The 17402-nt window shown below is 48.2% G+C and overlaps 1 protein-coding gene across 1 annotated transcript in view; it reads left to right on the forward strand.

Annotated features, from left to right (window-relative positions):
* PLPP3 (phospholipid phosphatase 3) overlaps positions 1 to 17198 on the forward strand; it is a 43875-nt gene extending 26677 nt beyond the window's left edge. The window contains exons 3-6 of the mRNA XM_041421513.1: positions 2680 to 2963; positions 3942 to 3999; positions 10877 to 11053; positions 15369 to 17198. Coding sequence (XP_041277447.1) covers positions 2680 to 2963; positions 3942 to 3999; positions 10877 to 11053; positions 15369 to 15494 — 645 coding nt within the window. The 3' untranslated portion in view covers positions 15495 to 17198. The remainder of the gene's footprint in view (positions 1 to 2679; positions 2964 to 3941; positions 4000 to 10876; positions 11054 to 15368) is intronic.
* The last annotated feature ends 204 nt before the right edge of the window (positions 17199 to 17402 follow it).

Below are 17402 nucleotides of genomic sequence, written 5' to 3' on the forward strand. Positions count from 1 at the left end.
GTGCCAGGGAATTGTGCCCATCACCTGGGAATAGCACAAGTCCCATGTGGATGGCTCACCAGGAGTGCAAGGCATGAGAAGAGCTTGATCTCTTTAAAACTTGTTTTCTTTTCAGGACGTCCTTCCAGTCTGTGCACATCTGTGCTGCATTAGTTTTTCACCGTCCTGCTTTATCTGGGACAGCACTGCCAAAAAACCAAGTTTACCCAATTTTTAGCTTCTCATTAAGTTGATCCATGGCTTTCACTAACTGGGGAGGGTTCCTGGGTACCCAGCAGCATTTTAGTGAGGGAGCGAAGGCTCCAATTTACAATCTGCTACATGTGTGCAATTACCCAGACCACCAACGGTGAGAGAAAAATATTAATCCCCAGACTTTTGTTGGTCCCTGTTTAAAATGGTCACATGCCTTTGCTGAGGCCAGGAGCCTCAGGTTTGAGTGGATCTGTTTGTGACTTTGCAGTAATGGCACATCTCCCAGTGTCAGATATCGTCCTTAATTTGTCTGGCCTTCCCCCTGTGAAAGCCACGAGTTTTGAGCCTCAGAGCTCCCCTTCTTGTGAATTTAGGCTTTTGGGAGTGCAGGAGCCTCTGTGTCCATCCAGGACAACCTCCCTCTGCAGGCATCCTGCCAGTAGATTTCCTGTGCTGGAAAGTGGTTCAAAATGGAGATGAACCATGGTCTTTGGAGACTGTGTGAGGATTAAAGTGATGCAGCTCCCTAAACAAGCCTTGGTCACTACCAGATTTCCAAGAGGAAATCTCAGCTGTGACGTGTAACCCCCAAATGGTGGTGCAGCCGCTCAAAGAATTTCTGTGCATGGTAGCAGAGCCTGCTCTAGCTTGGCATTTATTTTCTGTTATTACAGTTGTATCTCTCTTTGATAAAGCCTGCTTAGCTGCAATTTCAGCTGCCTTAGGTCAACCTTTGTTTTTCCAAGCCCGGGTACGAGTGAGTTCAAACAATGATACAGCTTCAACTCTTCTTAGTCTAATTGCCATACTTTTCCAGTTTATTAGTTTCCAAAGGTTGTGCCAAGCTTTTAAAAAAGGTAGGCAGGGGAGCCTCGTCTCCTGCTTATGGCTGGCAGGCTGCCACGCTGGGAGGAATATTGCTGGCTGCTCCAGAAGGGGATTAACATGAAGGCATTTCTCTTGACAGTTAATTTTACATATCACAGTCCCTGTGACTACAGAGAGGCAGGGACAAGGGGGCATCCAAAAAAAAACCAACCCCACAAAACCTCTGCCTCGATTTATAACTCAGGTATAAAAACATTTAGAGTAATGAATGAAATCCTAAAGCTGTAAATCTGGAGCTTAAAATTTAGGTGTGTAGCGTGACAGAGAACAATTTAAATCTTTGGCTCTTTGGGAGAGGTGAGACATTTGGACTTCATTTCACAGCCTGATTTTCATTAACCTGCCTCTTAAGAGTCATGAGTGTGAGAAGTTGGATCCTCTGCTCCCTGACAGTGATTTATGGCAATACTGTCAAACCTCAGCACCCCTGACACAAGAAAAACATAATCTGCTGCCATGTGATGGCAAGACACCTTGAAATGCCCCAAAATAGCTGGACTTTTTGGAGGCCTTGAGAGGTCTGAATTTTGTCTGCTAGCAGCAAGTTTTGGGCCAGAATCTGAAAAATTTGGGGCTTTCTGTTTCTTCCCTTGTTGTGTTAGTGATTTTAAGAGAGGAAGGTAAGCAGGATGTGGGTTTATTTTCCTCCAAAATCAGTTTGATAACAGGGTGGTGGGTCTGGCCTCTCCTTCCCAACACACACTAATTCTTTATCTGGTTTATGTCAATTTTCTTCTCCCACTATGCTGGGGTGTTACTCCACTTCTGTAAAGATATGCCAGTGTGCTAACCCAAAATTTATTCTTTTGTTTTGTTTATTGGATTTTTCCATAAACAACATGCCAAGCACTGGGAGGGATGAGGGGGAGGATGGAGAGACACTGGGCCATGGCTTCTCCTTCCTCGCTCCAGAAGCAGATTCCTGGTTTGAGATCCCAGAGCTGTCTCAGCCCTGCATTCACCCAGCCCTGCTTTTGCCTGTTGGACCCCTGGATGCTGAGGATTTTAAACTTTCTGTGCTGAAAGGCACAGACCCACAAGAGAATACTGTATTTTACCTGAGGCTGTGGAGAAGGCTTCCAAAATTAAATGATAAAACTGGGATTATGGGTGTGTGTTTGAATAGGAGTGTGTAATATCACAGGGTGGAAAACTTAGAGTTTAAGGTTTTAGAATATAGCAATATATATGGAGCAAGATGGAGGTTTTAGGGCGGTGGCTGGTCCTTCTTCTTCACCTTCTTCTTCAAGGGTTTGTAATTGGACAGAAAAGTCCTCATTGCAGGACATGAGGGATTGGTTATTGGGTTAAAAGTGAAAATAATCTAGGTGTCATTTCTTAATTGGATAGTTTAGCCCTAAAAGACCTTGAAGAGGAAGATAGGCATTTTGTAGATTGTTAATAGAATGCTGTAGAACTCACAACTTGTAAGACTGTAATATGGATAAGAAATAATACACATTTGAGCCTGAATACGAAATACCATCTCCAGAGCTTCAATCCCTACCTTGACAGAGACAGAAAAGAAGCTAAAGAATTGACATTTGCCCAACATTTTTCCTGCTCTCTGACCTCTCTGTTGTTCTTTCCTCGCAGATTATAACGGGAGAGCTCTACCGCATCCACTACCTGAAGGAGAAATCCCGCTCCTTCATCCAGAACCCCTACGTGGCAGCTCTCTACAAGCAAGTGGGCTGCTTTGTTTTTGGCTGTGCCATCAGCCAGTCCTTCACAGACATTGCCAAAGTGTCCGTCGGGCGCTTGCGGCCGCATTTCCTGGCGGTTTGTGACTTGGATTTCTCCACCATCAACTGCGCCAAGGGAGTTTACATCCAGAACTACACCTGCAGGGGAAACGACAGCAGGGTGCAGGAAGCCAGGTGAGAGCCCCTGGCACCAGGGCCAAGGGTTGCTGACGCTAAATGTGGCTCGGGTTTCTCTGTCTGCAGTAGAGGATTTGAATCTGAAACTGAGAGTGGGGTTAGTTTGGATGTTGGGATGAAATTCTTCCCTGTGAGGGTGGTGAGGCACTGGATGGATTGCCCAGAGAAGCTGTGGATGGATGCCCCATTCCTAGAAGGCCATCTTAGATGGGGATCTAAACAGCCTGGTCTAGTGGAAGCTGTCCCTACCCATAGCACGGGGGTGGAATGAGGTGGTCTTTGATGTCCCTCACAGTACAAACCATTCTAGGATTCTATGAAGTGCTGTGAAGGCCATAAATCCGTTTTCCAGTGGGCAGTGGTTTCCCTTGGGAAGTATGGCACTCAGCTGAATAGTATTTCTTTTCCTTTCTCTTTGCTCCTACACTATTGTTTCCCTGAGCTGCTGCTCTCTGTGGGAGTTCACCCCCAGAGCTGAGCTCATGGTGAGCAGCCTGAGCTGTCCCGTGTGTCACAGCAGAGCTTTTCCTCAGGGAAGGCTCCACCACACAGGGCTGCCAGTGCCTCCCTTTGGAGCTCTATCACATCCCTCAGATGCCAAATTTTGACTTTGCCAGGGACACATTCCTCATGCTGCAATCAGGCTTCTGGAGAAGTTGCTCTCTTCTCATTTCTTTCGGGTTTCCCGGTTATTTGAGGCGAGATGATGAGTTATTGGGTTATCCTGGAAATAACTGCTGTCCCATGAGTAGGCCAGGAAGGGACAAACAATGCAAGCATCCTGTCCATCCGTTTGCTTTCTGCCTCACCAGCAAGCAGGGCGGATAACAGGGCTTTTATAACCAAAGAATTGGGGGTTGTGAGTCCCTCTGGTCTGGCACCCTCAGATGCCACAGGCAGGTCACCATATTACAGGGAGAATTGTAATATTGAGGATTATGCTGGCTGGTTCTGAGCACCTGCTTTGTTTTGCAGGAAATCCTTCTTCTCCGGGCACGCGTCCTTCTCCCTGTACACCATGCTGTACTTGGTGGTAAGTGACCTCACTGAGCTGATTGATCCCCTGTCCCCCATCCCACATTCCATACCAGTAATGGCAGGATGAGTGTTGGACATGGAAAGTTGGTTGGAAAAGAAGAGTCTGAGCTGTTGGTGGGAGGATCCATCCTCAGCTGCTGTGGTGTTTTTTAGGATAGAGACTACTGGGATGATAGCTGAGCTGTGTGTGCAGCTTTGGGACATGGCCAAGGTGGCTGTTAAATCCAAATCCTGCTAAATTTGTGGACAGCCTGTGTTTGCACGCTGAGGAGAGTTTGGGGAGAGCCAGAATGTTTCATGGATGGAGGGGCAGGATGTGCTGCGTGGCCGTGTCAGGAGGTGATGCCTGGTTCTGAAATGTGCCAGCAGAGCAGGTGGAGCAGCCTCTGCCCGCCTGGTTCCGGAGGGGAGGGCTGGGACTTGTTTTCCTTTGTCAGTGAGAAATGGCTCTGCCCTTCCTGCTCCTGGGCTGGGGCCGGGGTGGCTGCCAAGGTGCTTCCTGCCGGGACTGCGGGAGGCAGCGCTGCCCACGCGGGCTGGACACACACACACACCCCCTTCAGGGGGGGCTCACAGGGATTTGTGCCTGGTTTTCCTTTTTTCTAAGTTATTTATTTCATAAAATATCAAGTTTTGTGTTGCTTTTAAGATTTGTGCTCCTCCTTCGTCCCTGGTAATCTCGGACTTGCAAGCAGAGGAACAGCACTGCGCTGATAAAAACATGAAACAAGAGCTTTTATCTATCAGCAGCGTTCCCCCCATCCCTTACCCTCTGGAAAGATGTGACCACTGCTCCCTCCAGCCTTTTCAGCCTTGGATCCCCTTCCCTGTGAGCAATTCAGTGTAGCTGAATCACTGAGCTTTCCAGGCTGTTGTGGGCGGCGTATTAAATTCTTTCTTTGTTTTCCCTCTTATTTTGTTCTTGGAAAACTTCTGAATTTTTCCAGCAAACGTTTTGGCCGTTTCCTCCCAGCTATTACAATGAAGAGCTGCCTTGGTGATGCTTCACAGGAGGCTCAGCCCATCGTAAAGCTTTCTGAGCTGAGTTTGGAGGCCATCACTCACACAGGCAGTCATGTATTTCTGGGGAGGTCTCTGGGCAGTCAGATAAGTCAGCCCTGAGATATTTTCAAGCCCAGCATCTGGGAACAGCAAGGACTGCCAGTCCCTATTAAGATGGTGATGGCTTCTCTACCAGGGCTTGACCCATTTGCTGCAGGTTGCAGGATGAACTTTCTTTTTTTCATGTGTTCTCTGAAATTCCAGCACTTTTGGAGGAGGTGAGAAAAAAATGGGAATACAGAGCTTGTGGGGCAGAGAGCCCAAAACTGCAATATGCCTTCCAAGTTCCCACAGGATGCATAGAAAACCTGCATGGCTCATTTTCCATTGCTGCTTTGCACCAATGCCTGCTGCCTGATGTTCTTTTTAACTTTGCAACAGGCTTTAGAAGTAGTATTTAGCTCCTGTGTGATGCCTCAGAGCACAGAGATGCCTCTGGTCTCTCTTTGCTGCCCTTCCCTGTCCCCATATGGGAGCACTTGAGCTGTCAGCACTCGCCAGACTTTGCCCCACACCCCCCAGGACAACAGGCTGGTCCACTTACCCCTCTCTATGCAGGGGGCAATCCCTTTTAAATTATTTTATTTTTAATTTTCACCTTTTCCCAAAACTGTGATACGGCTGGCAGCAGACTCTGCCTGACCAGCTGTCCAGTTGCCTTGTGCCTTAAGAAGTCAGGAAAAATTACATCAAGTATTTGGTGATAAATTGAAGGGAGAAAAAGGCAACTTGAGACAAGACAGGTGAGGCAACAATCTTAAGGCTCTCTTCCACCTAAATGATTCAGTGATTCCAGCTTGTCTAGCAGCACCCTGCTCTCCATCACTCCAGCTCGCTGGTCACTGCCAGAGCCTGACAGAGAAATCTCACAGAAAAAGGGAGGCAGAAAATCAGACACATTGGAGAGGCTGATAATATCAAAAAAATAATTACAAGAAAAAAGAGATTATAGCAAGCCAGAGGGATTTTATTTGATGCAAGATAAACCCCACTGTCTTGCCCACCTCAATGAATGAGTTGGGGTTTTGAAAGCTTGCTTAGAAACGTGGCATCCACCACGCCAGTGCCTGCAGGAGGTGTGTTTGATGGGTTTAATCAGGGAACCATCTCAATCAAGACAAAACGGGTGCTGCCCTGTTCCTGGGAAGTGAGGGCTGTGCTGCAGCAGCTGCTGCCTCCACTTTGGATACCAGGAGTGTGCCAGGAGCTTCTGCAGAGCTGGGGTGTCTGTGGGGCTGAGCGTGTCCTGCAGAGGCCTGGCACATCAGCCGTGTCCCGAGCGTGTTCCCGATTGAACAATACTTCATATTTCAAGGATAAGTCACTTCCCGTCTTTCCTGGCGTTCCCTGGCTTCACTCTCGGAGCCCATTCTAAATTAAAATGTTTTCAAGTTTGCTTCACCTGGTGGAGATGGGTGCCAGAAAGTTCCAGTCAGTCTATGAAAAGATCCCTGGATTCCCACGCGTCCCGCAGGGCTTTGCCTGCAGCGTGGGGCTGGATTTGTCCAGATATTTGGTGAGCAGTGGCTGAGTGACCACAGCTTCCCCATTTCCTGGCACAGCAGCAGAGCCCCGTGCTCCTAGTAGGAAAACACTGGTAGATGCCAAGCCCTAGAGGGCTTTGAGGGAAAAGTCCCAGGGAAAGGCACTTGCAACACAGTAAAATCCTCTGGGATTTAGTTCTGAATGCTGACACTTCAGGGCTAAGTTTCTCGCAGCCTTCTTGTCACCAGGAGTACTCAATTAACATCAGGCCTTTGTATAAAAAATTTTAAAGGGGAAATAACTCTTGGGTAATCCTCTTTGTCCTAATTTTCCTTGCTTTGTTACTCCTTGGCTGAGCGAGCTGTAATACATATTTATAGCAGGCTGAGGAAAGAGGAGGTATGGAACAGCTTATTCCATGCAGCCCTCTGGAGCTGACCCACACCTCTTTGTCTTGTTTCTGTGGATGTGGGGGAGTCTTTGCAGGGAGCAATGGATGCTTTCCACTCCCCTGGAGCGTGTGAGACTGTAATTTATTTGCAGCATGAAGTTGCCTGAAATCACATGAAGGGTGGGTGCAGAAAAGCTAAATTTAAATATCAGGAAAATTGAATTAATATCCCTCAGCAATATTGGCTGATTCTGGATAAAATGCAAGCGAACCTTGTGTATTTAATATGTGTCAGTGGGTGAGGCAGAAGACTTCAGAATGGGATGTGGTGAGTTCTACTGGTGTAAATGGAAAATGAGAGATGGTGCTGGCTTTATGTGTTGGGAGAGTGTGAGGCTTCTCCCTGGAGCTCCTTGCTGAAGGGTGGAGAAAGTGCCCTGGTACAGCTGAGCAGTGATGTGCCCTTGTGAAGGAAACTCTGTGGTGGTTGAGAACTTGGAGTTGAGTTTAGTGGTGACCTAAGGAAGAGATAAAATGGAAATACATCAGAGGCCAAGGCTGAGCTGCGAACTGAGCTGCTGGGGATATTTCTGATGGGGTGAGAGGCTGCTGTGCACTCAGCAAAGGCAGGGAAAAGTCAGACAGCACATGCTGAGAGGTCTTTGCCCATCTCCTGTCCTTCCCTTCGGGCCAGCTTGGTGCTAAAAGCCAAATTGTGCATTCCCCAGCCTCCAGCTGGCTTTGTCCAGACAGGGCAGTGCTTTTCACTGGGATGAATTTGGGCTGGAGACGTTTCAGCCCTGCAGCACTTTGGGTACCACTCTGCTTTGCAGATGGGGCTGGAGAAGGAATGGTGAAGGAATGGAGAAGGAGGTCACTTGGGGTCAGACAGCCAGCAACAAGCCCAGCTGTTTCCCAGAAGGAAACTTCAGGTGTGACTAAGGGGTTGATGGAGTCCAGCCCTGCGGCGAGGAGAGTGTGAAGGGATTTCTGGAGAGCAGAAAGCCCCGGGAGGCTGGAGGTGATGCTCTGAGCCTGTGTCCCCTGCCAGCTCCTCCTGGGCTTGCTCAGAGGCTGTGTGTGGCTGTGGGCACTCCCCAGCAGCACTGTGGAAGTCCCCTGGCACAGGAAGAGCAATGTGACATCCCCCAAACCATCTGCTTTGTGGTAACTCAGCCTCTGCCAGGAGACAGCGGATGGGAACTCCAAATAACTCCCACTCTGTGTGATCCCATTTCTCCCAACCTTGCTCCTGTTGGTGCTCCTGGTTTTCGCTGCCCTGTGATGATCTGTGGTGGAAATAACCCTGGTTGTGGTCTTGCTCTTCCACCCCCTCCTGGGAAGGGCTCCATTCCAGCTCCACATTCCCATCCAAATCTGTCAGTCTGTAGCAGGCAGCATTTCAGATTTGCTCCCAAGGAAAAAAAAAACCAAAAACAACAAACCAACCAAACGAAAAAAAACCCACCAAAACAGCAAAAAACACCTTCATAAGCAGATTTTCCGATAAATTTCCAGGAACTTCCCATTTCTTGGTAATAGCACTAATTCCTGCATTAGGGAAATTCTGATCCTTTCAGCCCCTAAATTCTACTTTCACTTTTTGACCTTGTCATATTAACTGGGTTTTTCTTTCATACTGAGGGCAGAGGCAAAGTTTGGAGCACCCCAAGTCTTACCTTGAAAGTATTTAGGGGATCTGGTATTTGAGAGTAGCTTTTATAACACTGCATGTTCATAAAATTCCTGTGGAATATGAGGAGTGCTGTTATGCTCTTTTTTTTGTCCTTATGAATGGGGCATAAAGAGCAATTTTTCCATGGCCTTTATTGTGGCAGTAAAAGGAACTCAGTTGAGTTCTTCACACTGGTGTTGCAGTGTCTGAGGGGCACAGGACTAAACCTGTGGGTTTTAGTTCTCCAAGACAGGCAGGTGTGCTTGTGAGTTGGGTGCTGGGGACTTGGGGGACACCCAGCACACCCCCTCTGGTGCCACACTGCTTTTTGCTCCTTTTCCAGGGATGAGGATTGCACATGAGGGACACAGTTCAGCCCCAGAAGTGCCTACTTAATTGTGTCTTCAAACTTGCTGTTTGCTTTTTATTGCTAATTTTTAACTGATACTTTGCACCCTCACCTCTAGATTACTTTTTTAGTCAGGCTTGTGGGGAGGAAAGATTTGAGAAGATGTCCAGACTGTGCAAAAGTGGCAAATGTCAGATTATACAGCAACAAATTTCCTTCTTAACTGATTTGATGGGACAAAGACAGAAGATTAAAATAAGTCATCAGGTCTCGAATCTTCCTGCTAGAGCTGAGAGTGATGGTTTATAATATATACTTGGAGCTATTTTTGCTCTGCAGCAGCAGCAGCAGCACACTGGAACCTGAGTTTTGCACTGTCACCTGGGCTGAGTTGAGGCTCTTGAACATGAAAACAGAATCATGGAATGGTTTGGGATGGAAGGGACTGTGCCATGGGGTGTGGGATGTGCTCCATGGGGCCGTGGCTCCATTCCCAGCTCGGGCTGGTTTGCAGATATATTCCCCAGAATCAACATGTGCATTAGCCAGCACTGAGCTGTTCTGGTGCTGCTCCCTTCTATGTTAATTGGCTAACAATCTGCATAATTTGGAGCATCTGCTCCATTCAGACAATGTGATGTTTCATTTCTTCTGAAGAGCCCAGTGTGTGTTCTTTCCAAAAAGGGGTAGATGCAGTGTTTATGCAACAGCCAAACATACTGAATTGGCCAAAATTATGCTTCCCCCTTATCAGCTTCCCAGTTAGTTCTGCTTTTATAGGTCATTTTATGCTTTTATGTTGTCATTAAGTTATTTGTAGTTTCAGAGAACCCGGTGAGAGCTTCATTCCCTTTCATATCAAGTGGTGCAAACTGCTCTGGGTGTGTAAAAGGGATCATAAATGGGGAGTAAACCCCTTTGCAGCCCTCTGACGTAGCAGAGCCCTTGAAGGACCCCGTGTCTGACTGCAGTGCTGCATTTAGGAGCAGGCAGAGCGGAGCTGCAGGAGTGGGCTCAGGAGCCGGGCAGCGTTCGCCAGGCGCTTCCACACCCTTTGAGCCTCATGCTCCCCAGGCCTGGAGGCTGCTGCGGCGTCCCTCCCTTCCCACAGCCTTCCTCCCTGCGCTCATCCACGGCAGGAGTTGCTGTTTTCCTGCCCTCTCTTCCCGCCCAGCTTCCCCGTTCCCACAGGAACCGGCCGTGCCCGGCAGCCGGAGCGGAAACGGGCCCGAGATAGTCACGGCAGGGCTACAATGTCTGCTTGACATCACCCCAGCGTCCTCCTCTCGGGCTCTGCTTGTCATTCCCACCCAGGGAGGGAATTCCCAGGCCATGCACTGGGGCAGCTGCTCTCTGTTTCCCTCAAACCCCCGGGCTCCGGCTCGGGAACGTGATGGCAGTGTTGGAGGGTGGCATTGTGCACTTTGTTGGTGGTTGTGGCCATGTCTGGCAGTTCTTGGGATGGCTCTGAAGGTTTAGCATGCTGCATTGTCTCTTGTTTTCCCTCTGAGAGATGGTATGAGTCCTAAATACCCCAGGGGTTTTTTTGTGACCTTGATTTTGTTATGTTTAGTAATGCTGGGGAGGAATTTCTTTACTGGGGTACCGTGCTGTGTGGAGGCTGAAGCAGAGCTGGGGTGCAGGGGGTCCCAATCCCCTGTTTGTGGCTCACTGAGGGAGGGCTGTGCCCATCCACCTCTGTCCTCATCCCCTCCACAGGTTAAAAATCCCTCCAGAGGCCACACAGGTGCAAGGAGCATCTTTCCATTTTGTCAACTCCCCCTCCTTGAGCCACGGGGACGTGGCTGCCCCACAGCCACCCCCACAGAGCAGTCGCTGCTGCATTTTGGGCAAATTAGTGTAAATTAACGCAACCTTTTTTGTTTGTTTGTTTCCCTCTCTTGCCACAGTTCTATCTGCAGGCCAGATTCACGTGGAAGGGAGCCCGCCTGCTGCGTCCCCTGCTCCAGTTCACCCTGATCATGATGGCGTTTTACACCGGGCTGTCCCGCGTCTCCGACCACAAGCACCACCCCACCGACGTGCTGGCAGGCTTTGCACAGGGAGCCCTGGTGGCTTACTGCGTGGTGAGTGGGGAAAGCTGGGCAGCAGCAGTGCTGGGAAGGTCCTGTGGGAATAGCAGGGTCTTTGCAACACACCACTTTGGCTCAGGTATTCCCTGTTACAGCTGGGGGGGGATATGGTGGGAGGCTCCAAAGGCTTGGTCCAGGCAGCTCGGGGCACTGAAAGGTGCTCAGTCAAGGGAGGGTGTTTCCCTCTCCTCCAGAAGCTTTGACTTCTCCAGCTAGGTTCGTTTGCAAGGTTTTCCACCAGGAGCTGAGCAGAGAGTCTGGAGTGCTTGGCATTATGGCTCTTCCACACACAATCCATCCGAAAACTGGTGTCAGCCTGACCAGGGGAGGTGGCTGATGGATTTTCAGGGAGCAAAAAGGCTTGTGAAAAAGAGGCCAGCAAAAGCTGTGCCCACTTCTCTCTGCTGGGCTGGTTCTCATGCCACTTGCTCTCCAAAGGGTGACCTGATTGCACAGCCCTGTAACTCAAAGTGACACATGAAGATGTTTTAAATTGGCAGGATGGGGGGGAACCAGGTCAGGCAGCTGCCTCAGACAGACACAAAGGAGCCGGGGGCTGTGATGGTTTCTGTGTCTGTGTGAGCTCCCCAAAAGCAAGATTCTAACAGCTCACCACACTTTTTGTGGGGTTTTTTGTTGGTTTTTTGGTTTTGTTTTTTTTTTTTTTTTTAGCTGCTCTGAAAGTAAATCAGCCTTGGGAACAAGGAGTTAAGTTCACCAATACTACATTTTGCAGGGAGAGAAAATAGGTTATTTATGTACTTCCCACTGGCTGATAATATTCCAAAGCCAAAACAAAAATGGCATTGTTGGGACATTTTCATGGAGTATTATTAACTCTGTGAGCAGTAGCTGTTGGGTTTTGCCTTTGCCTGGTGCCCATGTCCCATGCAGGGCTGGCAGATCCCGAGGGGGAGGTGGGAGCAGTGTGTGTCTTTGTGGTGGGAAGTGGGATAACAGCCAGAGTGTGGAAGGGGAGTGGGGAGCAGGCAGTCCACCCCTGGGTCCCAGCAGTGGTTGCAGAAGGACAATAGCTCTCCGGATGCTTGGGATGGGTGTCCGGATGCTTCCTGGCTGGGACGAGCAGCAGGCCTGGCTGTCCCCTCCCAGCCCTCCGGCAGCTGGGAGCTGTGCTGGGAAGGGGAGGCTGTGGCAGGGCTGGGATAGTTTTCCTGTGTCATAGGAAGCAGCTGCCTTGAGTTTCCCAGGCAGGCTGGGGTTTGCTGTGAGCCTGGGGCAGCCTGAGCTGCTCTCCCAGCCTGCTGGTGGAAGGAACAGTTGTGTCCAAATGCTTTGCAGGAATGGCTCAGTAACCTGGAACATCTCAGGCTTCGGCTTGGAACTCAGGACAGGGTTTGAGCCCAGCCCTTGTCCCATTCCATCAGCCTGCAGAGAACCAACTGTTCTCCAGAACCTGGCTTTGCTGGTGGGAGTCTTTGCCTAGTAGGGCCTGGCAGACTTTCCTTCATTTTGGGAGGTGGCGGCAAGGACAAGAGGAAGAGTCATCCCAAAACATCCTGAAGTTTGCACTGAAGGAGCAGTTAGCAGCTTTTTGCTGAAATTCTTGGTATGTCCTGGATGTTCTTGCCCAGCTCTCCTGCACGGGCTGCTCTGAAACAGAGGGAGGGACCTGGAGATTCATCACCTCCCACCCTGGGTCCTCCCGGCCACCCCTTCCCCCAGCACAGCCTTCAGGGTCCACCCTGGTGATAGCCAAGGGCTGTAAAAACACCTCAGTTATCAGGCCATAATTTTCAGTAGAAACCAATTGTGGATTTCATCTCCAAAGGCTGCCTGAGCTTAAACCCAGGTCGTGCTGCAGCAGACACGTTTGTCTTCCAGTGCCTGAAATAACAAGCAGAAGACATTAATGTCAAGCACTTCCAGCTGATGAAACATTCAGACTTGGAGCCAGGGTGAAATACAACGAGGATTTCTCAAATAGAAATAGTTTTTATGCGCCTTGCAGGCAGCTTGCTGTGTGTTGTGTGGTTTATGTCTCATCTGAGGGAGAGGGAGAAGGGGAGATGTCAGAAGGACATGCTCCCAGTGTTGCTCTGGTTAGCTCAGAGGAGTTGTTTTAACCTCTCTGTATATGATTAAAAATTGCTTCAGTAGGATGAAAAGTAATAGGAATTGTTAAGTGGGAATGTGAGATACTGGCTTAAAATGCTCTCAGTCTTCTCCCATCAAGTTTTCTTTATGGGTGGAGAGCACCTTCTACAGGAAATGGAGCTAATCCAAGTGAAAAACTTAGCACGTTTATTAGTCCTTTTTTTGTGTTAAACAGTTCAAGCATTAGGAGGATTTAACACACTTTTAACCCTCAAAGATCACGTTTCATGATTCCTATAAATGTTTATATAACCTCCAGCCATGTTAAAGTGAAATACAGTTTAAAGAGAAATGAAACCCCTTAACCAGTCTTTCACTGAAACCTGAAAAGCAGCACAGTAAAAGCAAAAATAGCCAGGATGACACTCCACCATAACTTATTCCTGTCAAAAATAAGGACCAGACTCAAAGCAATCCCCAGATGCTTCTTGCACTCAGCAATCCCCTCCCATAAATTGATTTGTCATGGCTATCTTGGTGCAGAAGCTGAACACCTTTTTGATTGAATCCAGCTCTCAGAGGTAGATGAATGAGTGAGATGGCACCAAAATGCACCAAACCAGACAAATGGGGAGTTTGCAGTTATTAACAGCCCAAAAGAAAACCAGTGCCAGAGCAGTTCAATGTAATTTTACACTGGGATGCTGCAGCAAGGGGCCAGTCTTCAGCCTGTGATCCTCAGGAGCATCAGCTGGATCCTTTATTTACCCAAACATACAAAGGCTGCCACTTGGATGTCCTGTAAACAACTTTATCAGCTCTGTTACACAGCCAAACAGACAGACACCAGCACATACATCAAGAAAAGAGCTGTTTTGTTCATCAGCCCCTTCTCTGCTTTTCCACAAAGCAGCACTAGCTCAGCTTCCTTTACCCTGGTTACAGTTGTAGGAGTAAATTGCTGCGTACAGCAGCTTTGCTGTCTGTCCAGCTTGAGCCTTATCTGCTGTGCTGATAGTGGCCTGCAAAAGTTATTTGCAAGGACAGCTTGACCTGCTGCACAAGGCTCTGGGTGGTTAGAAAATGTGGAGATGCAGGTAGGCCAAACCTTTGCTTTCTCCCTGTGTTACCCAGCCGGGAAGTTGTAATCTAGCATTATTTCTTTAAACACCTTGGAATTATTTTTTCCCCTGATTTATCTGGGTACTTAAATGCATTTGAGTAGTGTGAGGGAAAAAAAGAAATGTACTGCTGATTGCTACAGCCATGTGCTGCTCATCCTGGGATTTCAGCTCAGCAAACCCATGGCTTCAGTTGGGATTATTGGGGTTTAAGGCTTTCTGAGATGAGCTGTCAAATTTGGGCTGGCAGGGACAGTCGGTGGCAGGACGGAAGTTTGGGGCTGTGGCTCCAGGTGACAAAATGATGAATCCTTGCCACTTCTTTCTCCATCCAGAGGATCTGTGCTGTCTGACTCTTTTCCCTTCTGGCATGGGACTGAGGTTTGGCAAGGGTGAAAGTGCCCCAGTCCTGGAGGACTGATAAGCTTCGTGCTGCTGCCAAAGGAGGATGTGGAAGTTTCCTCCCAGCACTTTGTTTCTTATTGTGTTGCTACCTTCCGAAATTGCCAGGCTCTGGCTTTTTCACATCCGGGAGAGGGGTTACGTCACGGGGTATTTAGGAAGAAGGAGTCAGGAATAGATTCTCCTCTCCTTAGCCTTTGGCTTCCACCAGATCCCAGCTCTGTACTGGTGCCTTGGTGGGGCATGAGGAGCGTGGCTCACCATTGACTCACTGCTGATAGCTTTTAACACAGTTTTGACTTGAAAGCTTTTAAGTGCCTACCTGATGTCTGTGTGAATGAATTGTTTCACCAACTCCATCCCTGAAACCACTCAGGATGAGTCAGGCCAGCCCTTTGGAGACCTTTGTTATTTTATTGGAGTGCAGGCCGTGGATCTGTTTCCTGGCTTTTCAACCCGTTCAGCAGAGGTCTTGGTGTTGCACTCAGTGATGACGCAGTGAGAAATCAAGTTGTCCTCTCATGTTTTTACAGTTTTGTGAGGTCTGAGCCTTTTTCTCTGCTGTACAGAAAGGTGGTAGCAGGCGCTTGGGATTTCACAGCTGTTATGGGCAGGAATTCAAAAAGTGCTATTTTTGCTGCTTAAAGATGTGTATATATTCTGTAAACCAACTTTTTGAACAAACCATCACCCACTGTGGCTAAGTTTGCCTTTTCCACTTATTCCTGCAGGTGTTTTACGTCTCAGATCTCTTCAAGCCCAAGACAAAGACTTGCCTGCCTCCACCTCCCATCCGGAAGGAGATCCTTTCACCTGTGGACATCATTGAGAGGAATAATCATCACAACATGGTGTAGAACTTCGAGGAACCAGATGGGTGTTGCATTTTAAACTTTTTTTTTTTTTTTTTTTTTGCAAAAAAAAAAGTGACTGCTGACAGCAACTACCTGCTGCTCTCAAATCTCATCAGACAGTAGAATGTAGGGAGAGACTTTCTTGCCCAACCAGTAAAGTCTTACTCTGTGGTCTTTTCAACTTGCGACATTTGGATGAAAGGGGTGGTGGTGGTCAACTAAGGCAAAGGCAACAATGAGAAAGGAAAAAAAAACAACCCACACTACACAAAAAGCCGAACAAACAAAGAGAGGTGCCGGAGTTCTGGATGTGCAATTGGTTTGAGTGTTCATGTTGTAGTGAACGCCAAATTGTTCCCAGCCCAGTGAACACTAAGGGATTTTTGGAAAGCTGGCCATCCTAGGTTTTTTTCTGACTAAGAAGATTTCCAATGCCTGCGAGAAAAAAAACCAACTCACGACTAAATTGTATAGCACTATGTATGAGCAACAGCACTGAGTCAAGATCTGGGATTGGTTTGTAAGAGTTGCTTTTTTCTCTTCTTCATCCTAGTTTATTTTTGCCTCCTCTCTTCCATACTGTGACTTAATTTAGAAGAAGCTTGCCCAGTCCAAGGTCTCCGAAGGGTCTCTGTTCTCTCTGTTCACACTAGACTCCTTTAACGAGCGGCCCGAGACGCGCGGTGAGGCCGGAGAGCTCCTTCCTCCGCACAGAGAAGCCACATTTCTTCCTCTCCGCTTGCTCCTTGGCGAGGGCTCATCCCACCCGAGCCCCTCTAAATGAAAAGAGCATCCTCCACTTCCCAGCCATCCCCTTTCCCCTGAAGGAAAACCCCAGCAGGTTTCGTGCGCGCCCGCCCGCGGGAGCCGGCGGTTTGCGCCGGGGCAGCGGCGGCTCTGCCGAAGACTCGTTCGCACTACGACCCCGGGGCTGAGTCCCGGGGAAACTTTTATTCTGCAGTTTTGGGACGGGCTGCTGGGCGGCACGTCCCGGCCTGGGTGTCAGTCGGTTTGTGCATCCCCTCCTCTCCTCCTCCTCCTCCTGCTCCCCGGGGCGCCCCGGGGTGCGCCGTGGCTGTGCCAGGTCCTGTGCTCCGCTGGGTCACTCCGGTGGGAAATCAGCTGTGCCTCTCTCGGGTGTGATGATGGCATTTTTTTTTTTTGCCCAGAAGCCACAGGTGCTTGGTTTGCAGCCCTTCCACGAAGCGCATTTGCAAAGGGATCCCGCAGAACACGCAGAACGGCCATTTGCACATCCTTCTCACAGAATCCGTCCTATCATTTCAACTTATAGCAAGCTATGATTTTTTTTATATTATAAATATTATATAAATAATGTATAAAACCTTAAAAATTAACTATGTAAAATATTATTTCTGAAACAATTTTAGATATATCCACTATGACTATAAACTGTGTCCTGACCTGTGTTATTTACATTTTGCTGCTTAAAAAAGCATTGAATTAATTTTTTTATAGTCGACTAAAATATTGTAGTTCTGTGGTAGTAATATTTTAATGAAAATAACTACAATTAGAGACATTTGTATAAAAAACATATTAAATTGTCTGTATTTTTGTAATGTTCCATTTTGTAAAGAGAAGAATATTCAAAGACTTTTGTAGAATACAAAATTGAAGTTTGTATCTGCGAAATTATTGCTGTATAAATGTGCTTTTTAAATAAAAGCTCATAACACAACTAAACATCCTGGTACAAGCTGCATTCTGTCTTTGGGTTGCCCTTTCCTTGCCAGAAAAAGAGACTCCTTGCCCAGTGGGATAGTTGGAAGTGTGATGTGGATGTTGGATGGCATTTGGGGATGTGATGGTACAAGAGGGCAGCTGAATAAAAAGGACAAGGTGCCATTTCTGATGGGAGTGATGAGAAGGTCCCACCAGCTCCTGCCT

The sequence above is a fragment of the Onychostruthus taczanowskii genome, unplaced genomic scaffold (assembly GCF_017590055.1).
Source record: "Onychostruthus taczanowskii isolate IOZ18803 unplaced genomic scaffold, ASM1759005v1 scaffold7, whole genome shotgun sequence".
Taxonomy (NCBI): domain Eukaryota; kingdom Metazoa; phylum Chordata; class Aves; order Passeriformes; family Passeridae; genus Onychostruthus; species Onychostruthus taczanowskii.